This window comes from Oryctolagus cuniculus, chromosome 1 (assembly GCF_051225735.1).
Source record: "Oryctolagus cuniculus isolate XC-2025 breed Fujian yellow rabbit chromosome 1, ASM5122573v1, whole genome shotgun sequence".
NCBI lineage: Eukaryota > Metazoa > Chordata > Mammalia > Lagomorpha > Leporidae > Oryctolagus > Oryctolagus cuniculus.
Window position 1 is genome coordinate 128,217,801 of NC_142867.1, and position 27,995 is coordinate 128,245,795.

At 57.2% G+C, this 27,995-nt stretch overlaps 1 protein-coding gene across 3 annotated transcripts in view; it reads right to left on the minus strand.

Annotated features, from left to right (window-relative positions):
- Nucleotides 1-27,231, minus strand: part of IGSF9B (immunoglobulin superfamily member 9B) — a 48,073-nt gene extending 20,842 nt beyond the window's left edge. For 2 of the 3 annotated variants that reach the window (XR_016222031.1, XM_051834507.3), the window contains exons 1-12: nucleotides 26,962-27,231; nucleotides 17,347-17,544; nucleotides 15,440-15,586; nucleotides 9,021-9,172; nucleotides 8,648-8,765; nucleotides 7,596-7,737; nucleotides 7,213-7,358; nucleotides 4,231-4,373; nucleotides 3,553-3,693; nucleotides 3,352-3,468; nucleotides 3,042-3,192; nucleotides 1,327-1,450 (exon numbers count right to left, since the gene is read on the minus strand). Coding sequence is in view for 2 of the 3 variants with exons in the window: in XM_051834507.3 (XP_051690467.1) it covers nucleotides 1,327-1,450; nucleotides 3,042-3,192; nucleotides 3,352-3,468; nucleotides 3,553-3,693; nucleotides 4,231-4,373; nucleotides 7,213-7,358; nucleotides 7,596-7,737; nucleotides 8,648-8,765; nucleotides 9,021-9,172; nucleotides 15,440-15,586; nucleotides 17,347-17,544; nucleotides 26,962-27,025 (1,643 nt within the window). In the remaining variant the exon portion in view is untranslated. The remainder of the gene's footprint in view (nucleotides 1-1,326; nucleotides 1,451-3,041; nucleotides 3,193-3,351; nucleotides 3,469-3,552; nucleotides 3,694-4,230; nucleotides 4,374-7,212; nucleotides 7,359-7,595; nucleotides 7,738-8,647; nucleotides 8,766-9,020; nucleotides 9,173-15,439; nucleotides 15,587-17,346; nucleotides 17,545-26,961) is intronic. The other variant, XM_008248366.5, reaches the window with a different exon arrangement.
- Between the last annotated feature and the right edge of the window lie 764 nt (nucleotides 27,232-27,995).

Genomic DNA, 27,995 nt, shown 5'->3' on the forward strand with positions numbered 1-27,995 from the left:
AGGCGCCGCCGCGCCCAGCACCCTTCCCTGGCCAGGAGCCTCTCTGCAGCAGCTGCTGGCCGGGGTTGTTGGAGCACCCCACTCCCTCCCCACCCCACCCTGCCTCAGGAGGGACAGAGAGAGGGGATGGGAAGGTGGTCTGTGTGCATCTCGCACCCCTGGGTGCAGGTCGCCTACCCAGAAGCCAGAACTCCCAGGCCACTCAGCCTGGAAACAGGAGAGGAATTGGGGCGGGGTCTCCTCGCAGCTCCCCTTGCATCAAGGGGTCTCCCTGAGTCCCTCTGAGTCCCCCTCTGGAGTCTGATCCTTCCTAGTCCCCAGCTCAGGCCCAGGCAGTGTGGGTCTGAAGGAGGGAGTAAGGGGATCCGCCCTCCCTGTTCAGGGTCCATCAGGCACTGCTCTTGGCTCGGGGCAGGAACATGGGAGAGAGGTCAAGAGTGATAGGAAGTCCACTGGGCTTCTCCTTCCACCCTTTCTGCACCTGCTGTCACCACCCCGGCTGAGTATTTGGGCCCTAAGCTTGGGAAGAGGCCTCATGTCACCATATCTGGCTAGATGAGTAACAGGGAGACACACAGGATCCCAGAGAGACAATGCAGATGCTGGAACAAGGCCAGGAAGGTGAGCACCCGCTTCACCACTCTGATTCCTGGGACCACCAATAAGGGACAGAAGAAAATTAGACCTCAGCAGGGGAACTTGGCCCAGCGGTCAAGATGCCCACATCTCATATGGGAGTCCCTGTGTTTAATACCCGGCTCTGGCTCCTGACTAGCTCCCTGCACACCCTGGGAAGCAGTGGTCAAGGCTCAAGTCATTGGATCCCTGCCAGCCACATGGGAGACCCGGACTGAGTTCCCAGTTCCCAGCTTCAGCTGGATCCAGCCCCAGCCCTTGTCACCAGCATTTGGAGAATAAACCAGCAGCTAGGAGCTCTCTCTATGTGTCTCTCTCAATCAAATTAATTTTAAAAATGAACAATTAGACTCTGCTACATGTCAGGCTGCGCTGTTTCACAAAGCTCCGGAAGACTGGAGTCTCTTTCAGACCCCAGAGGGACCTGGAAGAAGCAGGAAGCGGGACACAAAGCAGGGGGCAGGAGCTGAAGCTGAGGAAGGAGCAGCAGAGGACCCTGGGCGGTCCAGGCAAGACCCAAGCAGGCGTCACCAACCTGCAGGCTGGGGCCCAGGCACCGTCAGACCCGCCTCGCGGTCTGCAGGCCTGGCAGGTGCAGAACCAGTCTCCTCACGCCCAGCCCTCCCCCCGGGGACGGTATAGGTGGGGCAGGAGGAGAAGCAGAGAGCGAAGCATGCGGGGCTGACTCACAGAGGTCCGTACCAGACTGAGAATGCCTGCTCGCTTCCCCCATCATAGCCCGGCTCCCAGGACACGTTGGCAGTTGTCATGGAGACCTGGACCCGGACGCTGCCCGGAGCGTGGGGGCTGGTGCCTGGAGACCAAGGGAGACCCCATCATCTTGCTGTGGGGAACCCAAGAGAGGCCGAAGCATGGAGCACCACGAGGGAGCGCCTCCAGGGAGGGAGGAGGAACAGTGGAGCTCTGAGGCCGTACAGGTGGGTCAGGCTGCAGAGGGAAGCCTCTCTGGCCAGCAGGAGACCACAGAGCTTCAGGAATATGGGCCGGTGGGAAGGCAGGACCCTCCTCACCCCAGGTCAGATCCCAGTGGCCCCTCTGGCCAGCCCACAGGCCCTCAGCCCTCAGGTCCTGAGCAAAACCAGAGTCTCCACTCCCGTGAAGTCCTCTGGCCTTGCAAGGCAGCCTCCTTCCAGCGAATATGGTGTGAGAGGAAGCACCACACAGCAGGTAAGGGCTACCACTGTGGGGTCAGTGCTGTGGCATAGTGGGTTAAGCCGCCTGGATGCCGGCATCCCACATGGGCACCAGTTCAAGTCCCAGCTGCTCCCCTTCCATCAAGCTCCCTGCTAAAGTGCCTGGGAAAGCAGTAGAAGATGGCCCAAGTGCTTGGGCCCCTGCACCCATGTCAGAGAACTGGCTCCTGGCTTTAGCCTGGCCCAGCTCCAACTGTTGCAGCCATTTGGGGAGTGAACCAGCAGATGGAAGATCCCTCTCTCTCTCTCTGTCTCTCCTTCTCTCTCTCTGTAACTCTACCTTTCAAATGAATAAATAAATATTTTGAAGAAGAAAGGAGGCGGAGGAGGAGAGCCACCACTGGAAGAGGAAGTGAAGACGCCAGCACCCCACATCAGTGCCTGGGTTCAAGTCCCAGCTCCACTCCCGATTCCAGCCTCCTGCTAATGCACACCCCGGGAGGCAGCAGGCAATGGCTCAGGTAGCTGAGTTTCTGCCACTCATGTGGGAGACCTGGATGGAGACCCCAGCTCCTGGCTTCAGCCAGGCCCAGTCCTGGCTGTTGTGGGCATTTGGGAAGTGAACAAGCAGATAGAAGCAGATTGAGGCACAATCTCTCTCTCTCTCTCTCTCTCTCTCTGCCTTTCAAATAAAGAAAATCACTACATAAAAAAATTAAGGGGGGACAAAAACAAGGAACTCCCATGTGGACCTGAGTGATGTGACACTGGACAAGGTGTTAGGTCCCCAACAGCCTCAGTCCCCACAGCATGGCCTGGAGAAACTACAGCCCCGGGCAGCTGGGCTGGGAACGATGAGGTGGACGCACAGAGGCTAAAGCTGGTGGCAAATGCCCAGAGGAATTGTGCTTCAGCACCCAGAAGGCTAGGCTGCAATGGGACAGGCTGGGGTCCTGGGGCCATCGGGAATGGGAGCACCAGTCACCTCCTCCTGCCCCGGTCTCCTCGGCCAGGCCCAGCCCTCAGCCCTCAGCTTGGTGCCCTGTCCGTGATGCCACAAGGGTCAACCCTCCCTCCTTCCAGCTCCTCCTGGCTTCCCCACCAGACCCAGCTGACCACACAGCGGCCTCTTTTCTGCATCAGGTGGGTGCTGGGTCCATGTGCCCGTCCCCTTCCAGAGTCCAGAGGTGGACTCTGGGCTCACGAACTGGACTGACTTAGGAAAGCCCCTCCCCTGCCCCGGCCACTTACCGATGACGGTGAGGTGGGTGCTGGCAGTGATGCTGGTGACCACGTTGGTGGCCACACACTCCCACTCTCCGTGGTCCTCCTTACTGAGGGCGCGGAACTGGAGACTCCCACTGGGCAGGGCGTTGTGCTTGCTTCTGCTGGGCTTCCCTACCTTGGCCAAACAAGGGGGAGGGACGAGGGCAGGGCAGGGATGCAGGTGAGAGAGGCCCCGCCCACACCCTCCGCCACCCCTCCGCAGGGCACCCACTGCTCTGGCGAGTTGCGTCCCCACTGCCTCCCTTGCAGCCCAGGAGCTCCAGAGCCCAGGTACCTTTCTCCATGTGATGACGGGGAAGGGGTCCCCTGCAGCCGCACAGGGGATGAGCAGCTCTCGGCCAGCCTCCTGCCTGTACTCCCAGCCTGGTAGCACCGTGAAATACGGGGGATCCTGGGGAGAGCACGGGCACGCACGTCAGGTCAGGCGTGTGGGACTCCACACCCACAGAGGCTGCCCGCAGCCCCGGGGCCTCACCTTCAGGACAAGCCTCGCAGGGGCGGACTGGCCCATGGTCCCCAAGGTGTTGTAAGGCACACAGGTGTAAGTGCCAAGAGCCTCCTCTGTGGCCTCCTCGATTCGAATGGAGCCGTCCTCCATCAAGGTCCAACCCAGGTTCTGCCCAACACAGAGAACAGAGCAGGCAGCCGTGGTCAGGGAGCAGACAGACCCTCAGCCAGTTTCCCTCCAGCATGGACCTGAGCAGCCTGGGGTCGGGGCGGGGGGTGGAAGCTCCTCTAGGTCCCCCTGGGAGAACAGAAAATTGCCAACTACGGACCCCTGTGGGAAGCAGCTGTAGGTTTTCCCACAGGTTTGTTTTGGGGAAGTAGGAGCAGAATCCGAATGAGGAGAGTGAGGATGGGTGGCATAGCACTCAAGATGCCACTTAAGACACCCGCATCCCACATCAGAGCGTCTAGTTCCAGTCCTGGCTCCACTTGGGACTCCTGCTTCCTGTAAGTGCCCACCCCTGGAAGGCATGAGTGACGGCTCAAGTAGTTTGGTCCCTACCATCCTGTGGCAGACTTGGACTGAGTTCCTAGCTGGGGAGTGAACCAGCAGTCTCTCTGCCTCTCCAATAAGATAAATGAAAAGCAAAGCAAGAATCAGGAGGGTGCCTGTTGTGCTGAAACCCGACATCCGTCCCGCCGGCACCTTCTCAACCTGCAGTGGGCGGCCATCCTTGTTCCACTTCACCACAGTGGCCGGCGGCTCTGCGTCCACAGGGCAGCGGATATAGCCGTGGATTCCCACGGGCACGTAGATGACAGGGGGCATGTTCAGGACACGGGCTGGGTCTGCAGGCAACAGTGTGGACAGGAGAGAAGCAAGACATGGAGATGCCCCATGAGAAATCCAGGCAGGAGGTGAGCAGTGCCCAAGCCTAGGTGTCTGACCACAAGGAATGGGCTTCACTGGGCACCCACTGCATGTCAGTCAGTGCCCGGCAACCTAAGGACCCACAGCCAACACAGATGGCATAACCACTGCGCTCTAGAGACCACCAGCTAGACGGCCGCCTCCTGCCTGCCCAACCCACTGTTTTAAGAGTGCTGGTTCTAAATGCTTGCAGACATTCGAGCACATGTTTTAGTCAGCCTGCGCCTTAAATGCTTCAAATTTACATCAAAAAAAATCATGCAAAAGTGGAACTACAAGTCTATTACGGCGAAAAAAAATTTTTTTGGAAATCCCTGCATAACATTTTCATAATATGCATTTTCCACGAACTTTCCTAAGACCCCTCATATGCATGGACTTTACCTGTCAAGCAAGGGCTCAATACCCACCTCCTACAGCTCCTAGACTCTAAACCTCAAAGCCAACACTTGCACACACCTATCCCCACCCACTGCTTCTCCCAGCATCTCCAGGGCAGCAGGCAGCCCACCACGCAAGGAATGCCACTGCCACACACAAGGCCATCATCGGGGCACAACCATAAGGGCTGTGCTTTTTCCTCCCTTTCCTGCTGATGGTCCGGCCTCCCCGGGTCTCAGCTTTCCTATCTGACTCTGCAGTTGAAACACAGAATCAACCCTGGCCACAGAGCAGACCAAAGGTCCCAGGAGAGCAGCAAGAGGCCCCGCACACCCTGTGTTGCGGGCTGAGTCACCTCGTCTCTGTTCTCCCCGATTTCCCCTGAGGGCCACGGAGAAGGCTCCAGAAAGAGGGAGGCGGTGGCGATGAATGAGCCGCTATCTTTCAAGCACTCTGAGCTCTTCTGCGAACAGCATTACATAAATACCAGGCCGAGTTATATATTTAGACAGAGCTTCCTACTTTTGTATGATAGAGTTCTTTTTTTTTTCCTCCGAGGTTTTCAAAGGGTTTATGAATGGGAAATACTCTGAACACTGCTTTTTAGCAGAAACAAAGATCCTCGTCTCACCCACCTGTAAATCTCGGCACCTCTGGATTCTGTCTGAAGGCAGGAAGGAGAAAAAGGGACAGTGGGAGTGGGTGGTGGCGCCAGTGCCAGGGACCGATGGGGAAAACAGAACCCGTCTCCCAACAGAAAGGTGGCCTGCAGCTTCCAGGACTTGGGACCTGCATCCCGGCCAGGTTCATCGTCCTACTGAAGACAGCTGACCATGGTGGCTCCCCACCGTGCCACCACCTTCTCTTGCCCAGGTGGCAGAGTCGTCCACCCAATCCAGCCTGAAAATATCAGCAGTGACTCGGAACAGTCTCCTGAATTGTATTTTCCTATTGCAGGTCTGGGGTTAGACCAACATGCTGAGCCTCACAGCTCTTCAAAGCTTGGAACTGGGGACCAGTGCTGTGGCATAGGGGGTAAAGCCACCGCCTGCAGTGCTGGCATCCCACATGGGCACCAGTTCAAGTCCCGGCTGCCCCACTTCTGGTGCAGCTGCCTGCTATGGCCAGGGAAAGCAGTGGAAGATGGCCCAATTCCTTGGGCCCCTGTACCTGTGTGGTAGACCTGGAAGAAACTCCTGGCTCCTGGCTTCAGATCTGTGCAGCTCCAGCTGTTGTGGCCAATTGGGGAGTGAGCCAGCAGATGGAAGACCTCTCTCTCTCTGTCTCTCTCTCTCTCTCTCTCTGCCTTTCCTTCTCTGTGTAACTTTGACTTTCAAATAAATAAATGAATATTAAAAAAAAAAAAAAAAAAGCTTGGAACTTACAAAAGACGCACTACCAGGAGAGGTGACACAGGTGCCCCACCCACAAAGTCACTGCATTGAAACCATGGCAGAGTAGGAGACAAGGCCCAGCAGGTCTGGCTGGGCCGTCCACACCCGCTCTGTGCAGCAGGTGGACGGGCTCTGCCTCTCAGCGCCACCCACCGCTCTTCTACTTAGCCTAAACGAAGATGCTGACTCCCGGCTGTGTCTCCAAGCTGCCACACTTCTCACCCCTGTCCCTCTGTGTCCTTGGCAGTGAGCAGTTCTCCCACACCCACCAGCAAATGATGGAGCGTCTGTCACCTACAGCGACAGCATGGGCTTTTGTTGCCTGAGTGACAGGGCTATCCGCAAATCAAAAGGAAGATATTCAATCCTCATTACTCACCCTTCTCTCTCTCACTCTCACAATGTTCAGCTGCTGTGGGTGGGAAAGCAACTGACTGTGCTCAAGTATTACAGATTAGCAACCTCAATCATTCTGCTCGCACAAAAGCCATCCGCTGAACGGGGCGAGCTGCTGCTCCTTCACCGGGATCTCTGGCTGCACCAGAGCCAAGCACAGAAAGGAGGAAGCCGAGGGTGTCTTCAGCCCCCTGCCCTACTCACTGTCTGTGGCATGGAGGCAGTGAGCAAGCTGGGCAGGACACCAAACCCTTGCACCTGTCCCAAGCTACATGCTCTCAGACACCAAGAGAAAAGCAGCAAACAGCAGCTTGTTCAAGGTATGGAGGTGTTGCCAGCACTCAACCCAAGGATAATGTTCAAAGGCTCTGTTCAGTCAACCCAGGTACAACCCGGTGATCTGGCTAACACACGCAGCGGCCCCGTGGCTCCTGGCAGGTGTCGGTAACTGACCAGTCCGGGACATTCCACCCTCCACGATCGTTCCCCTGCTCTCTGCTGCCCTCCAGCCTCTGGACTGGCTAAGGAGGCTGAGCCGCCTGGCATCCCTGCCCCGCCCCCAGTGCTCTCCCTCAACCCCACTCACACTGCACAGTCAGGTACGCCGAGGCCGAGGGGGAGCGCCCCAGGCTGTTGCTAGGGACGCAGGTATACTTCCCAGCATCTTCTGGCTTCACCCGGAAGATGATCAAGGTTCCATCGATCAGGATTCGTACCCTCAGCTTCAGGTCGCTGCAAAGCCAGGAAGGGGATGAGGAGGGAGGGCATTGGCAGGTGCAAGAGACATCTAGGCAAGAGCCACCGTCACCTCCCCCAGATGCAGCATCCCCAGGGACCACTCTCAAGGGACACACAAACCCGACCTCCCCCTCTGCAAGCCCCTGGAGCTGGTGGGCAGCCGGCACAGTCCCTTGCCCCTGGGGACCCAGGCGGGGACCCTGTGAGAGGATCCGGGCAAGGGCTGCTCACTTCTGGAAGTAGACATTCTCGTCCTGCCAGTACCAGGTGTAGGTGAGGTTCCCCGGGTATGCCTCTGCCCGGCAGGTGAGCAGAGCATCCTGGGAGATGTTGACGGTGATGTTCTCGGGAGGAGAAACAATGAAAGGAGGCCCTGGGGAGGACAGGGAACCAACGTCACCTCACCTGATGAGGGAGGACAGAAGCACCAGTGCTCGGGGGCAGGCTGGGGGCAACACAACCCAGACAGTAGCCACGAAGATGCTTATGTAAACTGCTGTTGGGACGACTCAGGCACCTGCCACCCCTGCACCTGCCCCCACAGCTCCCAGACCAGCCATCTCCTCCCATATATGCACCCTTCCTCCCAGCCCACCCCTCTCCAGCACAGCAGGGGAGAGGCTGCACTTTAAGTCAAGAGCAAAGAATAAGCTGATCTCTGCAGGAGTCCCAGCCTAGCGGTGCTGGCCAGCTCTGCGCAGGGTGAGAGGGCAGCATGGTGGAATCCCAGCAGCCTCTGGTACTGGCCTTGCGCTCCCCTGAGAAAGGAGCAGCTGCCACCCAGGCTGCGGAGGGACCTCCAGTTCAGCTGTCACTCAGAGGCAGGAGGACTAGCGCTCCAGCAACAGCTCTGGTAGCTGGGCATGGCCACCACCAACTCCTCCCAACCTCATTCCTTCAGCAGGTAGTGAATGGAGAGGTGGGAGCCCCTCCACTTGCTGCCCTCCGACCTCCCAATCCTGGTCAGTGCCCAGCCCCTTCTGGGGGACTCTGGCACTGACTGGCCCCTCCCAGCACTAGCCAGACAGACCCAGCTCTGCCAAATGTCCTTAGTGTTAAGTGTCGAGGTGGAGACAAGGCAGCCTGGTGCCTCCCTGCCATGCTGTGCAATGCCCCTGCTGGACAGCGAGGAGCATGGGTTGCAGGAGCACTGCCCAGCTCCTCACAGGCTGCCCGGCTCCCCAGGCACCTCCAGCTGGGCCAACTCCATCCTGGGAAAACTCACCTCACAATCCCCTGGAGGCTCTGGAGGAGGACAAAGAGGCTGAAGAAAACCTTCTCACCTTGGACAAGCAGGTGGGTCGTGTGCACAGCCTCCCCCTGGATACTGTAGGCTCGACAGGTGTAGGCGCCTCTGTCCTCCCGACTGACCGATGTCACCGTCAGGCTGCCATCACTCACCTGGGGGCCGAGGACAGAGGGAGCTCAGCACCCTCCCACGGGCCCCACCAGGGCTGCCCTCAGGCAGGGAAGCTGGGCTCAGGACACATGCACCTGGGCAGATGGGAAGGCAGGTGCCTCCACATCCATCTCCCTCTAAGACGCAGGGGAGGCTGTGTACACAGAACCAGTGGCTGGCAGCCTTGGAGGGAGAGAAGGATGAGGAGGGTGAGCAAGGAAAAGCAGGTGCAACAACCCCACTAGAGCCACACTCACCTGGTATTTCCCACTAGCACCAAGAAGTGTCCCCTCCTTGAGCCAGGTAACGATGGGCTTAGGGTTCCCAAAAGCTGTGCAGGTCATGGTGATACTGCCACCCTCCTTGGCCTCGATGTACTGGGGGGGTGTTTCTGTAAAGGTGGGAGGGGCTGCAAAGGAGATGACAGAGGTGAAGAGGGCGGGGCATCAGTTCACTCAGCAGGTAACCCTCCCTATAGCTCTATGGGATGCAGGGAAGATGGAGACAGGTGAGATCTGACCACAAGTACTCCAGGGTGCAGGGGTAGGAGGAGACCTGGCCTCCTGCAGTCTCCTGCTGTGCTTAGCTAAGGTCCAATAGGTTAATTCTACTACAGGGAAGCCCCTGCGGGTGACAGATGAGGCAGCTCTCGGGGCTCTGACACAGCACGCATTTGCCACCTGCTCTTCAGACTCTTCTACACCGTGCTTCAGCTGTCCCCTGTCCACAACACACAGCGGCCCGTTTCCTGTACCCCACCTCTGCCAGGCCCCCACATCCCCAGGACTCTCACTGTTGGGGCCCTACCTCAGCCTACCTAGAACAGAGCCCAGGCCAGGCTTCCCAGAGTCTTGCTTTTCTGCTTCTGCAGAGAAAAGCACTCTCCTCCCTCCCAGCCTGGCTCTGTGGATAAAGGTGGACCGGCCACGGCAGAAGCTACAGCCTTCTAAATTCTCCTTTGCCTGTGCCAGGTTATCATCCCCTGCATTGGAGATTTGATAAAAACTCCATCGTGTTTGGCTGATTGGGTTTTTAAGAGACTCAGTCCCATTTGCCAGAGCTGTTTGTAGAGGCAATCCGGGCGATCTTAAACCCTTAGACTATCATTTCTGTGGTCTTCCGAAAGGACAAGAAGGCTCAGCTGCTGCATGCCAGCCCTGAGACTCACCACTGTAGACTGGGGCAAGCCACTCTGAGCTCATCTCAAGGCACCCAAAGCCCAGGAGCCAAGTTCAAGTGCTGGCTGCCACCTGCTATGTGACCTTAGGCAAGTACTAAGCTTCTCTGGGCTTTACCAATGTGCTCCACCCTCCAGAATTGATGTGAGAAATAAAGAAGATAATGTGTGCGGAAAGGGTCATAAAAACCACTGGTCATTCCGCCATTCATACCATCGTCACCACCTCCCAGGAAATGCACAGGCACAAATGAGAAGCTCTGGGAGAGGCCCGTCCTCTCCACTGGCCTCAGGGCCTTTGCACGTGCTATTTTGTACCCCCCCACCCCCGGAACTCTATACTCAGAGCTCAGTCCTTCAGTTTAGGCAAGTCTTTGCTAAATGCCCTCTCTGCCTTACCTGGTCCGCCCATCCAAGATGCCTCTCCCACCATTCGCTATTGCCTTGCCTAACCTTACTTCCTCTAAAGCACTTTTCACTAACTAAAGTCTACAAACACACACACACACACACACACGCAGTCTTCAAAAAGTTGGAAATGTATAGTATAAAAAACTATGCATGGGATCAGCGTTGCAGTGAGTTAAGCCTCCATCTGTGATGCCTGCATCTCATATGGGTGCCAGTTCAGGTCCCAGCTGCTCCACTTTTCATCCATTTACCTGCTAATGCACCTGGGAAAACAACAAAAGATGGCCCAAGTACTTGGGCTCCTGACACCCACATGGGAAACCCAGAAGAAGCTCCTGGCTCCTGGCTTCAACCTGGCCTAGCCCTGGCCATTGCAGCCACTTGGGGAGTGAACCAGCAGATGAACAATCTCTCTCTCTCTCTCTCTCTCTCTCTCTCTCTCTCTCTCTCTCTCTCTCTCTATCTATCTCTCAAATATTTCAAATATTTCAAAAGTAAAATTAACAGGACCGGTGTTGTGGCACAGTGGGTTAGGCTGCTGTGCCTCTGGCAGTCCATATGGGTGCCAGTTTGAGTCCCAGCTGCTCCACTTCTGATCCAGGTCCCTGGGAGAGCAGAAGAAGGCCCAAATACTTGGGCCACTTCAACCTGGTCCAGCCCTAGCCGTTGCAGTCATCTGGGAAGTGAAACAGTGGATGGAAGACCTCTTGCTTTCTCTGACTTTCCTCTCTCTGTAACTTTGCCTTTCAAGTGAATAAATAAATCTTTCTAAAAATTAATTAACTAGGAGCTGGCGCTGTGGCACCTGCAGGGGCACTGGTTCAAGTACCGGTTGCTCCACTTCCGAGCCCACTCTCTGCTATGGCCTGGGAAAGCAACAGAAGATGGCCCAAGTCCCTGGGCCCCTGCACCCATGTGGGAGACTCAGAAGAAGCTCCTAGCTCCTGGCTTTGGATCAGCTAAGCTCTGGATGGTGCAACCATCTGGGGAGGGAGCCAGCAGATGAAAGATCTCTCTCTCTCTACCTCTCTCTGTAACTATATCTTTCAGATAAATAAAATAAATATTTACAAACATATAAACTAATTAAAAACTATGCCTGGATATCAAAACTTTTTTGCACCAAAACAAACTTCTTTTAATTCTACTGCTCCATGAGCTTTCTGAAGTACCCTTGTATTTGTTTCTTATCTATCCCCCTTACTAGAATAATCCTGTCTTAAGAACAGACATCTTTTCTGCAATACCACCATACACCCAGCTTGGAGCATAGTTCCAGGAGGTGGCACAGTGCTCAACAAACACTTGTTGAATGAATGGATGAAATAAAACTATTAATGAATGAGGGATGCATGCACACACATCTACACTCCCACACTAACGTAAGTGCATAGAACTTCCTAAGGCAAGACCACTTCCATCTATATCTCCCAAACCCATAGCTCCATGTGGGCACACAGGGAAGATTCAGTGTGACTGTTGATTGAATTAAGAAGCACACTTCCTCTCAGACACACAATAACACAATACACCTCAAGAAAATTGGCTCTGCTCCAGGACCTCAGAATACACCAAAACCTGTATTTAAAAACCATCCCAGGCCAGCACGGTGGCTCATTGGCTAATCCTCCGCCTGCGGCGCCAGCACCCCAGGTTCTAGTCCCGTTGGGGTGCCGGTTCTGTCCCAGTCGCTCCTCTTCCAGTCCAGCTCTCTGCTGTGGTCCAGGAGTGCAGTGGAGGATGGCCCAAGCGCTTGGGCCCTGCACCTGCATGGGAGACCAGGAGGAAGCACCTGGCTCCTGGCTTCGGATCGGCGCAGCGCCATTTGGGGATGAGCCAAAGGAAAAAGGAAGACCTTTCTCTTTGTCTCTCTCTCTCTCTCATTAACTCTGCCAGTCCAAAAAAAGAAAAAAAAAATCCCAAGCCTTTGTAACGGATCTTGAAATCCTGGTTTCAGGCCTCTCTCCCCTTCTGGAGTAGCTCTCATCGGCATAGACACCCTCAGGCCCAGGATGCCCCTCGACACACAGCCAACACAGCCACAGCTTCCCTTACCTCGGATGTCAAGCTTAAAAGAAAAGATAATAAATTAAATTACGTCCTGAAGTGACAAATTAATTACTAATTACATAATTACTTTATTATTTAGGTGCTAATCAGGAAAGTACTTTGAACAATTTCGAGTTTTCAGGAAAATAATGGTTTGACTCTCGATTATTTACTGAATTAGGTGTTAGCTTGCCAGCTGCATTTCCAGGCTTAATTCTTTCTTCCAAGTGCCCTATAATTAATAGTGTAGGTTAGAAATAGGCTGGCCTCTCCTCCAACCAATTCACCGACCTACAGCAAGGCTTGGCTTGGGTTTTTATGGTATTTTCTATGTGATAAAGAAATAATTGGGTTTGTTTCCACCCAACTGGTCTTGAAAGAAAACCCAGAAGGAGAATGAGACAATTTGTAATTCTAATTTTCACTGGCCTTTCATTTTCCAAAGGTGATCCCTGTCAGGAAACGCCTGACATTAAACATTCTGCTTTGGAGGCAGTGGATCACTGGTGCTTGGAATCTTTCCCGAAATAATGGAAATATTTATGCTGCAAAGAACCTGGGAGCCCAAGAAGAAGGGCCAGGGGGACGAAGAGGAGAGGGCTCTCCTGCTCACCTGGGAAGTGTTTGTCTGTTCTACCCAGGTTGCAGGTGGGCGTCCTGGTTACAGCAAAACAGCTTCGATCGCAAGCCTGGGGCAGATGATGCGTCATCCTTGGCCATTCTGCCCAACATCCCCCCATGAACACCCTGCCTGCACTGCAAAAATGCATTGCTCTCCTGCTCCTGGGCTCCCAGGCATGCTAATCCCCTGCCTGGAGCACCCCTGCCCACTTTTCACCTGCATCTGGCCAGCTGCCATCTCCAGCCAGGTCTCTGCACAGAGGCTCCTCCTCCCCAGTGCACCAAAAGCCGTACCGTAACTGTCTCTGGACTTGCCTCTCTTTTGAAGTCTCGAGTCAGGACTGAGTCATGCCCTGAGCCTGCACAGGACAAACATTCAAAAATATGTTTTGAATGGACAATTGTTGGTGGGTTCATAAGGACACTGGAATGACAAAAGTGCTATGTGTCTCCCAGCCCCACATCCTGCTTCTGCATTTTTCTGTCTTCTTCTCTCTCTGGAAGGATGGCCAGCATCATATGTACATATAAATATCCATGCATAATTAATGTCCCAGACATTGTGCAAGATCCTTTCTCACATAGCATTTTATTTAAACCCCTACAACAACCTTGCAAATAGGCACTGGCCTTAGAACAGAGGCTCAGAGAGGTGACTTCACTCGCCCGGGATCACACAGTTCACATGCAGTGGGTTTATTAAATAGATCACATTTTTAAAGGTCTTGAGCCATGCTTATCGTACTCCAGGAAATTTGGAATTCCCGAAGAATTCCAAGGGGACACACAATTCCAACCTAAATTCTACTTTCCTATCACGTGAGCATCTACTGAATAGCTGATCTCTCGGGTTCCTGCAGTGGACAAAACAACCAGGAGATGCAAAAGGAAAGAGACGATGGCAAGCCCACCGAGGAAAGGGCGGAGGGGAGAGGTGCGGCCACACCAGGCCCTTGGCTTGCAGCTCAATCAGGGATGCTTCCAGCAGCATATTTACCTTCCTAATTACGTTTTGCTTGAGCTAATATTAAGATGAGCTTTCATTCCTGCACACACAGCAGCTGGCATCAAAAGGAGGTGATTCAAAAGCTGCTCGGTGGTGGGGACAACCCATCCAAGATTTACAATATGCCTCGGATCAGGTTCCTGGGCTGATCGACAGGGTCCAAGTGCATCTAACATGGAGAGAAGTGGCAGGCCACCTGGACCAGCGCAAGTCCAAGGCCATCAGCAGTAAGGAGCCTTTGTCCTAAAGGCCAGTGCTCATGCTAAAATGCTCCCTGGACCCTGAACGGGTGTGCAGACCCAGAAGGAGTGCAGGTCTGACCCACCCCCACTACATAGGGCAGATGGAGCCAGCCTTTGAGAGAAGCTTCTAGTCCAGGAACAACATCCATTTCTCCTTTCCAAACACAGCATCCATCAGGCAGCAAAACCATGAGGACCTAAGTGGTACACGGCTCACCCAGGCACACTGGCTGTCATAGCCTCAGTAGTGAGCATCGTGTCTGCAACTCAGAAGATATTTTCATCATCCACAGAATACAGAAGAATAAGGATAAGGTCTGGCAAAAAAAAAAAAAAAAAAAACACCCACTCCCTTCCCACCATGAAGAGCACTTCTCCTGTCTTTGCTCCATGCTTCCAGTTTTCTGGCTCCTCCAGAGGATGTCCCCTTAGGTAAGAACCCAGAGGAGAGGTTCAAGCCTTGGGGAGACCCAAAGGGCCCAGCCCCTGGTGCTGTCACAGTTGGGGAACCAGGCCCTTAAACACCTGGAGCTTAACTTCACCGGGGTTTCCGTGCCCTCACCCAGATACTCCACAAGCATCCATACACAGCAAAGTTCTACAACCTGTGCTATAAATAACTGATAGCCATAGAAACCATCCCTCTCTCCTGGGTCTTTACATTTTATTAGCCGGTAAATGCCATCTGAGCAGGGATCGTGTCTGGGCATACAAGAAAACCCTTGCCTCTTACTACTCAAGTACGTATACCCAACGAGGAACCAAAATAGCAACCCACAAAGACTACAGTGGGACTCCAGGAAACCCACTGGAGAGCAGGCAGGCATGACCTGGGCTAGCAGGGCCATCCCCAGGTTGGGAAATGATTCCTGCAGTGACCCAGTTCTGCCCCCGCAAAGCCATAATCCTCCTGGCTTGAAGCAGTATCCCACCTTCCTGTAAGGAACTCGGACACCACCACGTAACAGGGAGCCCTTCTCTTATGCATGCCTCTGACCTCAGGGGCCCAGGAAGACAACTCAGAGAAGCTGAGATCCCATGGGGCTGAGGTTCCTTTTTGCAGCAATGCTTTGAGGGAGGGTTGGGGTGCAGTCATGGAAGGGTTTCCCCCACAGCAGGCCCTCAGAGGCAGGCTTCCTAGGCCAGTCCTGGGAAGGGGGCCACACGCACCGTTGATGGTGAGGTGCACCCAGCTGCCGTTGTGGAAGGTGTCATACTGCTGGTCCAGCATGAGCACTTTGCACTCATACCAGCCCTGGTCCTCGGAGCGCACCTGCTCCAGCCGCAGGGATGCCTTATCGTGAAGACTGGCCCGACCTAGGGAAACAGAATGGAAAAAAAGCCATCAGGGCAGGGTGCACAGCTCCCTGCTCCTCACCCAAGTCAAAGGCAGGACACCCGACATAACCTTGAGAGCATTTCCCATAGCCACGCCCAGAATGTGCAGCAGGTGGTAGGTGTATGGTCATGCAGCTACCGTCCGTCCCCAGCCAGCCTTGCCCAGACTTCCATGACAGCTCAATGTGTCTGGCACTGAGTAAAGCCTCAGTTCCTTAGGATACTTTCATGCTTTTGGAGACGCAGAGCTGAGCAGAGATGAAAGGGAGTAGCAGAAGCTTTGAACACATGAGGGTAGGCAAGGCAGTCTCTAGTAGGCCCTGCAATGTCTCCACTCAGCGTTGCAATCCCCCTACCCCAACTGAGCACCCAGGACCTCCATAGGCAGCCTCCTCTGTCCAACTTCCCAATGGTAGGGCAGAGGGGACACGGGCCAGGGACTGGAATACCAGGGTTCCTGTAATTCTGCTACCAGTGCCAGAAAAACTGCACATCTTGTCAAAGCCCAGCAACTCCCAGAGCAGAGAGCAGTGGGGCCCATTAACCTGAAAACGAGGGAATGAGTGGCAGGCAGGGCAGAGACCCCTGAACACCCTCCTGAACTCCATCAGGAGGCTGAATCCACTCATGAACTGAGCCACTGGGAGCTGCAGCACCAGCCCTTCTGCCACGCCAGCAGGACAGAGCAGCCCTGCAGCCAATTGCCACCTCCCTTCCAGCCCAGCCCACCTCCTCTGCTTTCCTCCTTGTCTTGACACTGGCAATCTGCCTAAAACCCAGACTATCCAAAGCAACCCTGGCCAAGAAGACAGCAAGAGGCAAAGGCACAGGAGATAAAAATGGAAGGATTCTGAGAGAAAGGCAACCCGGACTCAGAAGCCGGGAGTGAAGGCAGAAGGAAAAGCAGGGGCCAGCCTAGGGCTCAGAGGGTTAAGCCGGCGCCTGCAAGGCCAGCATCACACATGAGAGGGCCAACTGGAGTCGTAGCTGCTCTGCTTCCAATCCAGCTCCCTGCTAATTCCCCCGGGGAGGGAGCAGAGAATGGCCCAAGTACTTGGGCCCTGCCACCCATGTGGGAGACCAAGATGAAGTTCCTGGCTCCTGGCTTCTGCCTGGCTCAGACCTGGCTGTTGCAGGTATTTGGGGAGTGAACTAGCAGATGAAAGATCTCTCTTTCTCTTTCAAATAAATAAATAAATCTTTAAATTAAAATAAAAGTAAACACAGAGTCCTAGTGGTCTCCTCCCTGCCTTTCAACCCCAGCACACGCGCGCACGCGCACACACACACACACACACACTCACCCCACACCCTCCCCCTGGCAGCCGGCAGTGGTGAGTCACAGCAAGACCACTGCTGGCAGAGTAATTGCAGAGCAAGACACCAGCGGCCCAGGAGAAGGGGAGGACACGTGGCAGAGGGAAACCGAGCCAGTGGGACCAGACGTCTGCCAGGGGCATGGGCATGGGGGACACTTGGACACTCAGGAAAGGCAGAGCCTGGAGTTCAGAGCCAAGAGGCAGACAGCAGCACAGCCGGACGGGCACACCCTGCAGCTGCCCGGCAAGGGGAATGGAGCTGCCCAGTTCCCCACAGGTGTCCCCTGCTCCACCCTCACTTTCTCTCCCCTCTCCCTCCTCCCACCACTTAATGACAACCTCCACGGGAGAGGAGAGAGGCAGGGAAGACACAAGAGGACGGACAAGGCCAAAACCAGGGAGGGACAGCCCAGACCTTACCTGCATACTCAGGGTCCACGTGGGGCGGGTAGTAGCCAAACTTGATGAAGATAGGGATGGGGACCCCAAACTTGAACCACTCCACGACATAGGGCGGGGGCTGTCCCGTCACTGGGTGGATCACGTCGCATCGCAGGACCACGCCCTCACCGGCTCGGGCAGTCACAAACTCGGGCTCCTCTCGCAGGCCGTGGGCAACTATGGGAACAGCAGTTGGGGCAGAGCAGTGATGCCAGAGAGATTCCACCCAGGTAGCCCCGTGCCGTGTCAAAGGGCTGCCTCCACCACCGTTATCCAGCTCCTCTGCCCCTGCCCCTCCCAGGGAGCCCCAAATGCCCCTCTGTCCCGGCACTCCCCTCTGCTCTGAGCCCCCTAGCAGCTACAAGCCTGAGGTGGGGAATAAGGGAGAGGGAAGGGGTTCTGTTCAGTCTCACAAACCACACCGGCCCTCCCAGGACCCAAAGAGCAGCAGGTGCACTCATGCCCTGGTCCCCTCTGGCATTCCCCACCCCCCAACTGCCAGAACTGCAAGGAGACATGGACGAGGAGGTGCAGGGGCTCCAGCCCTCCCCTCGGAGTGGAAGCACGCAGCCTCAACGTGATCCGTTCCCCCAACCCAGGTCCCTGCCCACCAGAGCCAGCCTGCCTGCCGGGGGCTCAGCGACCAGAAGCTGTGCACTAAACAAGAAAGCTCCTGAGCAGGAAATCCCCTGACCTGTCAGGCTGCTCCAGGGGCTGAGAGGCCGCCCCAAGCCCCTCCTCCACTCCATGCCAGCGCCAGCGCATGCTGCAGAGGGGAGGGGCTGGGGGTGGGGCTGCAGGTCTCCAGTTTCCAAAGCCCCGAATGTCACTACGGGGAGAACAGGACACTTCGGGCAGAGATCGCAATTGTCCCGTCCGGCCTTTGGCAAAGGACAGGGAAACCAGATGGCTGAAGAGGGCACACCCATCCTGGCTGGCAGGGGAGGGGTCCCCACTCCCACCCCACCCCCATCAGGGAGAGGAGGCAGCCAGGAGGCAGCCAGGAGGTGGGCCCACCGGAGTGCCGTCCACACCCCTGGCATGGCTGTTGGGCGCCACCCAGTGCTGCAGCCCCACCTCCCACTGAGAACACTCCTCCCACGCCAGCCTCCACCACCAGGCAGGGCCAAGGAGGCCACAAGGTCACCTTGCCCAGCAATGCCCCAGTGAAGGGGACAGCCCAGGGAAGTGGCCCCCAGCTGCCCCTCACCACCCACACGAGCGAGTCCACCCCACCTTCCCCCTTCCTCATCCCACACCTCCTGTCCCAGGCTGGGCAGCACCAGGGACAGCAGCTGCCTACCAAAGGCTCAAAGCCCAGCCTGCTGCACCCTCCCAGCGCCAGGCCCCTCCTTCCTGGTGGAATGGTCTGACTGCGCCTCTGGCCCCTGCCGGCTTGGGCCTGCCTCTGTGTCTCCTTCAGCTCTGTGTTGGGCCTCTCTGCATGACTGTCTCTCTCTCTTTCCAGCTCCTTCCGTGTGTGTGTGTGTGTGTGTGTGTCTGGCCATCTCCATGTCTCTCTGTCTTTCTTCAAGTTTTTGTCAGTGTCTCTGTCTCCCTGTCTCTCTCCTTGCTCCTGTCTCTACCTGCACATGTGTGCATGTGTGTGTGCATGGGGAGGGAGGGGGGACCTGGGTCGAGGATTTCTGCTGGCCTGGACAGGGAAAGGGGCTCAGCTGCTCCTCCTCCCTGGACCCTGTGTCTCCGAAGCTCTGCTTCTCCCCTCCCCCTTCCCTGCTAGCTGCGGAAGGAGGAGGCAAGCCCTTCCAGAAGCTGATTGGCTCCCGGTGACATCACTGTTTTCTAGAGAAAGAGCTAAGATCACAGAGTATTTTTGGAGGCGAGCAGAGTGTTGCACTCACCTGCCTGAGGCCCCAGCAGGTTTCCCAACTCCCCCACCCCCACCCCGGCTTCGGCTTCGGGCTGAGTTTGCAGCCAGCCTCTCGGGGAAGGCAGAGCGAGGAGAGGGCCCAGCTGCAGCAGGCGCCACCCCCACGACCCCAGGGGCACCCAGGCGAGGACAGCCTGCCTGTTGGCATCCATAAGCACAAAGGCTGAGGCTGAACCAAGAGGAATGGGGGAACAGCAGGAGCCGTGAGCCGGTGGGGAGACTGTGTGTGCAGAAGTGGCTGCTGGAGGACATGAGGGGACAAAGCACCACAGGGGCCGCGGGGGATGCTCTTCCCTGGGGCTGCCTTCCTTGGGGGGGAGGCAGAGTTGGCCCTAGAGCCTAGGCCTGGGAGAACAGGCCAGACACCTCTCACAGTGAACCTGTGCCCTGGAGGGGGCTGCTGGGGCTGAGGGTTCTGGGGGGGCAAGGTAAGGACATAGGTGGGCTCTGACATGGTTCCCAGCGTGCCAGCTGCTCATTTGCACCTCACGCTGCTTCATTCTCACTGCATGGCAATGAGGCAGTTCGTTCACACCTTCTTTCCCCAGTACTGGGAAGGTTCCACTCTCCCACCCCGCCAGCCCAGCCAGCCTAAGGCCCACCCCCAAGACATCAGCCTCCACCTGAACCTCTTCTCCAGGACCCCTTCAGCAAGGGAGAAGCAGCTACGAAGAGTATGCACCCCCAAGGATGCCCAGCAGGACCAAAGGAGACAGGTCCCCCCACCAAAGAATGCAGAGGGAGCGGCCGCTCTCAGCTTCCTCGCTCAGCCAGGCCCTCCTGGTTTCCTGCATCCTGAAATATTTATGTTTTCCTCCTCTCCTGCGCACACACACACACACACACACAGCCTGTTCTCTCACTCCATCACCCACAATCACTTCCCCTGAAGCCTGATCCTTCCGGGACAAAGTACATATAATAAAACATGCTCTCCAGAGAAGCAAGGAAGAGCAGAACCCTCAGCTGGGCCTTGGGGCAGCCCAGGATGATGGAGGACACACACGGCGGCAGACCGCCAGGGCACCCAGGGCCGGGAGCAGGACAGAGCTGAGACTGCAGGGGCAGGTGTTAGGAAAGGGAGCAACTGGAAAGGGAGGGGGAATGAGGGACACTGCAGCGGGGGGGCTGGGGGCCACAGCAGCCCTTAGCAGCACAGAGGGGCCGAGCTCCTCCCCCAAAGGGAGACAAGTGACTTTGGCAGGAGGCGCGCGGAGGCACCAGGCAGCTCACAATACCCTTTGCGGGGAAGCAGGAAACGGTGGCGCCCTGAGCTAGCAAGTCTGCATCTTGCGGGTCTGCCCAGTCATTCTGGAGCTGTGCCACGCTGGCAGGCAAGAGAATGCAGAAGGGCCCCCCCACAGCCTGGCTGACCTTTTGGTAAACCCATAGGGTACAAATCTCCCACTTTCTGGGCCAGCTGGTACCCAGTGGGTAGCTGGGTCCACGGCTGCCGTTGGACCCCTGTGGACACAGGAGCCTGAGGTGTCCAGGCCCTGGCACAGCCCCCACGTCCAACAGGGAAGGGCTGGGAGAGGAAAGGCACCTGAGAAACGGAAACCCTCTAAGCGCCAGGGGAAGACAGGAGGGGCCGGGGCCTCGCAGTGAATCTCAGCCAGGCTCAGTGCTAGCAATGCGACAGAATCTCACTGGTCCGACCAAATTCTGGTGTCCCCATTTCTAAAGCAAGCAAATGAGGAGGCTCCATGGCTCCCCCAAACTTTACTCCAGTAACAGGTGGTGCTGTCAGGGTTCCCACTGTTTCACACCACCCAGCTCAACACAGACCCAGGGGCCCAGGGCCACCCCCTGCTGCTGCTCCTGTCCGTTAAGGCAAGGTCGGAGGTCAGTGCCCCTCACCCTGGGCAGGTTTTGACAGTCCAGCCCCTCCAGCCCAGGGGGATGGGGAATGGATTACAAGGTGGGCCTGTCTTGAGGCAGCTGGATTCTCTCTGGGCAGCACCATTCTGCCTGATGCCCTGGGGCTCCTGGCTGCGTCTGGCTGGCAGCTCAGGGAAGGGAGGGGCGTGGGCTGAACCCCAGCCCACGCCACTCATTAGTACAAGTCCTCACTGCAGCCTCCTCCTCTTCCTCCTCCTCCTCCTCTGGGCACCAGACTCTCAAACCACAGGCCTGTTGTCTAATAATACCAGCGACAGCCACCGCCACCTCCATCTGCCAGCCTAAAAATAATCCCTGCTGAGTCCCAAAAAGGCACAGCCCCCGATAGTCCCCCTTTCCCTCCCCCACCCCAGCCCGGAGGCTCCAGGAGATTCCAGGAAGCTGGCAGCCTCCCTCGGGGCTCACCAAGTGGGAGGCACTGGGAGAGATGCACGAGAAGGCAGAGGATGGACTCACTCTAGCCCAAAGCAGAGGGAAGACCCCCCTCCCGGGGAGCGTCTCCGATAGAGAAGGGGCCTATGCCCCAAACAGCAGGCACCTCTGGACATCCCTCTGCGCCCATCTCTGGCAGTCCCCCACCCTCTGCAGGCTCCCCATCAGTATCCTCACAGCCCTGTGCCCCCCCCACACACACACACACAACTCCACATCAAACCTAAGAGGTCAGGTGAGCCCAGACGGGGCCTGGCCAGGAAACCGTGCAGGCTTAGGAAGAGCGAGCCATGGGGGAAGCAGGGCAGGAGTGGTGGGCGCTTTCCTTCGGGGGAGGGGGCTGTCTCTCTGCCTGACTCAGCCAAGGATGCCATTAGCAACCTTAATTTGCTCTTGGCTGCACTGTATCTCCAAGAGCCCTTTCCCCAGGAGCCACTGGCAGGAAGGAAGTCGGTAATTCAATCTCCGCCGCTCCTTTCCTTTAATGGTTCCTCGGCAGCAAAGCAAAGCCACGCCCCCACCCCCACCCCTCTCCCAGCACCTGGGTGCAGCATCCAGGAACCAGACCCGGCTCCTCTGGAGGGACGCAGGAACTCAGTGGGAAATCCAAGGCCTGTATTTGCTCCCAGGGATATGTCAACATTCCCTACTCCGGAGCCAGAAAACGAGGACAGTGACTCACCTAGTACAATGCGCACCCACGTGCAAGTTGTACAGCCCCTCTCGGTGGGTACATGGGGCCGGGAAGGAGGTAAGGAGACACGAGGGCACAGGGGGCCGGGCTGTGTGGGGCCCCTCCCACTGCCCTCACTTCTCAGGACAGTGGGGCTGCCCGCCACCTCCCTCATAGCCCTGGTCTCCATGGAATCTTTCTCCAAACCCCTCACGAGGCCCCATCTCTGCTCACCAGTCTCCTGCCTATTCATGCAAGAGGGAACTGAAAAGCAGGAAGATTCCTAGGAAAAATAGGTCAGCTGCCTCTGACAGACCAGGCTCACACCCGTGGGCAGTGCCCCCAGAAGGGGGAGCCAGGCTAGAAGCTGCCTCTCCAAGCCCAGCCTCCTCACCCATCTCCCCAGGGACCCAGCCCTTCTCTCTGCCCTGCACTATCCAGGCTGACAGGCTGTGCCACAGTTCTGCTTTGAGAAAACAGATCCTTCTCAGCTTCCCCATGAACTTCACCTCTGTTTGTCCCCAACATGGGCGTCCTCTGGGGCACCTCAGGCAGCCTTCGGTCCAGCCCCTGGGCTGCAGCCTCCAATTCTGGTGACTTTCTGGCTACTTAGACTCAGGAACAGTGTGAGGGGTAGGAAAGCAAGAATTCCACTCCAAGTATGGTCTCATGGCCACCCACAGCACTAGGGGAGGAGTGGCTCCCACCCAGGCCTACCCCTAACTGGCCCTGCTCTGCCACACTGCACACATATGCACACAAGCACACACACATGAATGAACATGCTTCGCACATGTATGTGAACATTTGTGTGCATGAATACACATGTGTGCATGCCTGGGCGTGAAGGCGTGCATTACATATGGGGCACTGCAGATGTACATGCACATATAGGCACATGTGTATGCGTGTATGCAGATCCATGCACATGCACACGCATGCATACAGTTTACTGCATGTAAAGAGGCACACATGGATGCTCACACATACAGAGGCATACATGGATACACACTCAGATGCACACATATACACATACATCTGCAGAGAGTTGGAAGTTCTCACCAATTACAGCTTTTTTCACCATTCACGTCCATTCCATATAAGCTGCTGGACCCATTTTAGGAAATAGAGGAGGATCCTTGGGATACTCCCTGGGAATCCTGCACCCCAGCCTAAGAGGACCTCAAGATGTGTGTGTTGTGGGAGACACTTTCCTGGAGGATAGGACTATGTTGCAGCCCAGGTCCGGCCCTCCTTGGGGCATCCCTCAACCCCCAGCTCTTCCCAAAGCAAGCAGGAAGGCTGAGACGGAGGGCTGACAAGGAAGACACACAGCATGCCAGGCTCTGGGAGCCAGTCCCGGTGGAGGAGAGGCAGCAGGGAAAGCAGATGCCAGGAGAGAGCAGGGCTTGGGAGGGAGGGACAGTGAGATGCTCCCAATGAGGCAGCCTCTGCTCCGTGGGTAACTAGATCCCAATTTTCTGTCTCAGAGCCACAAACATGAAACCACCCAGGACCTAGGACCTGACAGCTCCAAGACTAGCACACACTGGGCCACAGGCCAGCATTGAAAGCTGATTCTTCCTATTGCCCCAGGCCATGCTCCTTTGGACAGTGCTTCCCCAAGTTCTTCCAGTGTGCACACTGCCAGACACACTTCTGTCCTCAGCATGAGTGTGCTGGAGACACACAGACACACACACGTGCACACACATGCACATGGACACATGGACACACTCAATGACCACTGCTGAGCCAAGTTCTGCTCAGCCAGTAGACTGTCCATGGGGTCAGTTCATGGCCTCCAGGTCTAAACCTTCTCACGCCCATATTTAGTGCCAAAAGGAAGGGCAGTTCAAGAGTTGGGAATGATCCAGTCACAGAACCTGCGGAAGTCAGGGAAGGCAGCTTTGGAAATAGAGGTCTTCTGCTTCGCTCCAGGATGGGAGGTGCAGAGTCAGCCAAGCATGGCCCAGAGGCCTCCAGCAGACAGGAAACTCCCCAAGCCCGCAGGCAGACTCTGGAGAACATGCCATCACCATCTTCCAGACTCCTCCTCCTCCTCCTCATCCCCTCAACCTCTCCACTGACCTGAGGGCCCTCCCCCCTCACCCCACGGGAGCAGCCGTAGCTGCAGCCACATCCTAAAGAGCCCTCAACAGCCCTCCAGTTCAGAAATCTCCCAGAAGTCACCTCTGCCAGCCAGGACAGGTGAGCCCCCCAGGGAGCCTCGCCAGCCCCTGCACACTGGAAGGTGCCCACCCACTCTGCAGGCCAGCCTCAGTGCTCTTCCCGGAGTCTCTCCAGCTCTGCAGACCTTGCAAGGACCCCCTACGCAGTTCTCACGTCCTGCACCCTGTGCCCCTGGAATGCAGGGACAAGAGGTCCTGCCCAGAGCATGTCAGCCCAGTAAGGGGTTTCAGTTCCTGACAGAGGCAGTACCCATTCTGAACTTCTCCAGCCCACTCCCAACCCCTAGGACCTGAGTGACCCAAGTGGAGAAAATTGAGGAACCTGGAATCCCAGAGCTATTGAAATAACAATAATAATAATAATAATGTTAGTTTATTGAGCATATACTATGTAACAGGTAGATACTCGTTTATAGCATTAATGTTCATAAAAGTAAATAAATAAATATCCTATAAGCTCATGCTGTTGGTCCATTTTCCATTGAGACAAGTGACAATTAGAGAGGCTGAACACTTTGTCCAAGGTCACAGGGTCAGGAGGATGCAGATACAACTCAAACTTGACTCCTGACCTAGGTCTTTAACCACCACAATCAAAGCCACTTTAGGCTCAAAGACTCCAGGACCAATAAAGTGACCTCCACCCCACTTGCAGACTGGGGTGCATGTGCAGTCACGCCAGACAGAACGACCTCTCTGCCTCCTGACACAAGGCATAACCTTCAACGTGGGGAAGTCCTCCTGTCTTGCCAGTTAGTGTGTTCCTGCAGTGCACCGTGCGGAAACTTGGACGGGAGTCCACTCCCCCCACCCCGCCTTGGGTGTGGAGGCTCTTGGAGAGCCTCCCTTCAGGGCCTCTTTCCTATCCAGAGATCCCGGCGCGTCATGTTGTGCTTCCAGCGACAGTCCCATAGCAGGAACATACCAAAAACGGGAGGGGAGGAAGAGGAGGGCACTGGAAGACTACACCGAAATGGGGGCGACAGCAGGAGGAGGACGCCACAGATTGTGAGCAAGCCCGACCCCCCTCACATCCATCCCATTCCCTAAGCTCCAGCGGACACCTTGCCTCAGTGTTCCCGCCTGACAAGTGGAGAGTTTCCAAACCGTGCACATCAATGTACCGCTTAACAAAATCACCCCTCCCTCAGCTGGTTCTGTTCTGGGATTCCCCGCCGCTCCCCAAGTAGCATAGGAGACATGTTCCATTCCAGAAACTTTGTCCAATCACTCCCCCCACACACCCCCAGGAAAGGTGACGGGAAGACCCTGTGCCAGGAGTCTCCCGCCGACCCCCTCTGCGCCGCGCGGCTGGAGTGGGTGTTGGGGCCGGCGAGTCCTCCCTGCTGACTTCACCTAGGGACGCCTCTCTCCCGCCGCCATCTCTCCCGGCGCTAAGAACTTGCCCGCAGCCGAGTCGTGTCTGCGCTCTGAGAACCGTGAGCTCAGAGTCCTGGCACCCTCCAAGCTCCGCTGCTACTTCCATACAAGGGCCGAAAGCCGGGAGTGCCACCCAGAAGCTTGTAGGTCGCTCTGCCCGTCTCCAAAGCAAAAGCCCGCGCGCTCACGCACGCATCGCCCAACTCGCCGGCTCTCCTGCCTCGTCCCCATCTCAGACCCGGGACTCGCAAAAAGAAGCCCCCCCCAGCCCCCGCCTCCGCGTCAAGATGCAGCAGAGGGGACCCCCTCCCCCGCCGCCCTCGCCCCCAGCCAACTCTGCCTCGCAGCCGGAACGGCGGCTGGTTGGGGTCGGTGCCGCTGCGGCGCGCTCCTGGGTAACTTTCGCCTGGCCAGGGCCCAGGCGCAGCCAACACAGGCTCCGGCGCCGGCCAGGGCCAGCCAAAAGCGGACGCTCCTCTGAGCCGGTCTGCATCAGTTCTCTGCCTCTCACCCGCGCCGTGCGCCCCCGCCCCCCGCGAGGGGGCTCCTACCTCCAGCCGCCAGGATGTGTGGGCAGCAGGAGCGCTGGCCGGGGCAGCGGGCGCCGCCGGGCCGAGCATCCTGCCACATAGACGTGGATGCAGAGTCCCACGGCTCTGGGGCGCGCCTCCCTGCAAGGGCTCATCCACCGTGCGGGTGGCGCTGCGCGGGGCTCGGGCGTGCTGCGGCGGGCCCGGAGACCCGCAAACTCCTCAGCAGCCAGAGTTAGGGGAGCCGCGGGCTCCGCAGAGCTCGGGAAGGCAGCTGTTCAAGCAAGCGGCCACCGGCGTGGCACACTGGTGTCAACCCCAGGGCCCAAGGTGGGCGAAGTCGACCTCGATCCCGAGGCGTCCTTTCCTCGAGTGCCCGGCAGCCCGTGGACTCAGGCCCCTTCCCCCTCCCGGGCTCCTCCGGCCCGCGACGCCGGGGCCCTCTCGGGCAGTGTGCCCCGAGGGGCGCCCGGCCCGTGCCCAAGCCGCACCCGCGGGAAGGCGCGGCGCTCGGAGCGACCGGGGACTGGAGCCGGGGATGAGGGGCCGGGCGCGCCAGGAGGGGCAGGGAAGGGACGCTGCACTTCAACTCACCTTGAGCCGCGAGACCTCGGGTGCTGATCACACTTGCTATCAAAGTGGCCACATACCAAATCATAGTACTACCGCGCGCCAGCCAAGAGCCTCATCCTATCGCAAAGTGCTCCCGCGCCCGCACACTTCTCGTGCCCGAGCGCCCGCCTCTCGCCCGCCTACGCCCCGCGCCGGTGCTCCTGCAGCCCGGGCGGCCCGCTCTCCATCCCTCCCTGGCTCCGCTCGGCTCGGCGCGCAGCCTCCCCGGCCCCGGCGCAGCGACACCTGCACTACTAGCCCAGGCAGAGCGCAGCCAGGTCCACGGTGAAGCCTAGCCGGGCCGAGCCCGCTGGCCCGCCCCCGCCGCCTTTCTATTGGGCACCGCCCACAGGCCCGGCGGCCTATTGGCTGCACTGCCTGCCCGTCGCGGCGCGAAGGAGGCGAGCCCATTTCAAGGTGCGTTGAAGTGTGGCGAGCACAGAGCCGCAGAATCATGCGCATTGCCTGGGAGAAGGCGTTGTAGCGTCTTTGCTCGGTGCTGTTCTGGGCTCACGGTGCACCGCAAGTTTCTGGTGAGGGAAATGGTAGCTTCTTGGGCTGGCTCACGGGACCCTGGGAGTCTCAACTGCCCCTGGCAGGTCTGAGGAGATGGTGCCCCCGCCCACCCAGGGAACCCAACATCCGGTTTCCATCCAGCAGAAAGCGGTTCCCGGAGGACCATGCTGATTCAGTGATGGGGAAACCCGGGAGCGGGCAGCCTGCAAGAGCTAGGGAACGTCCTTCGCTGGAGAGCTCTTCAAAGAGGTCACGCGCTGCCTCCCCGCCCCCACACACATTTTCCCCGGGCAGAGCCGCACCTCCACCATCAAACGTGATGCTAAGTTAGCAGCCATCCAGCCCGAAGACAGGGGGATGACGAAAATGACCTCTAAAAGTCGCTGAGATTGAGAATGAGTCACTGGCTCAGCTGCAGAGTGTCAGAGACCCCTCTGGAACACGCGCACACAAGTGCGCATTCTGCCACCCCCAGTGCAGGTCATCACTCCTCGTCATTA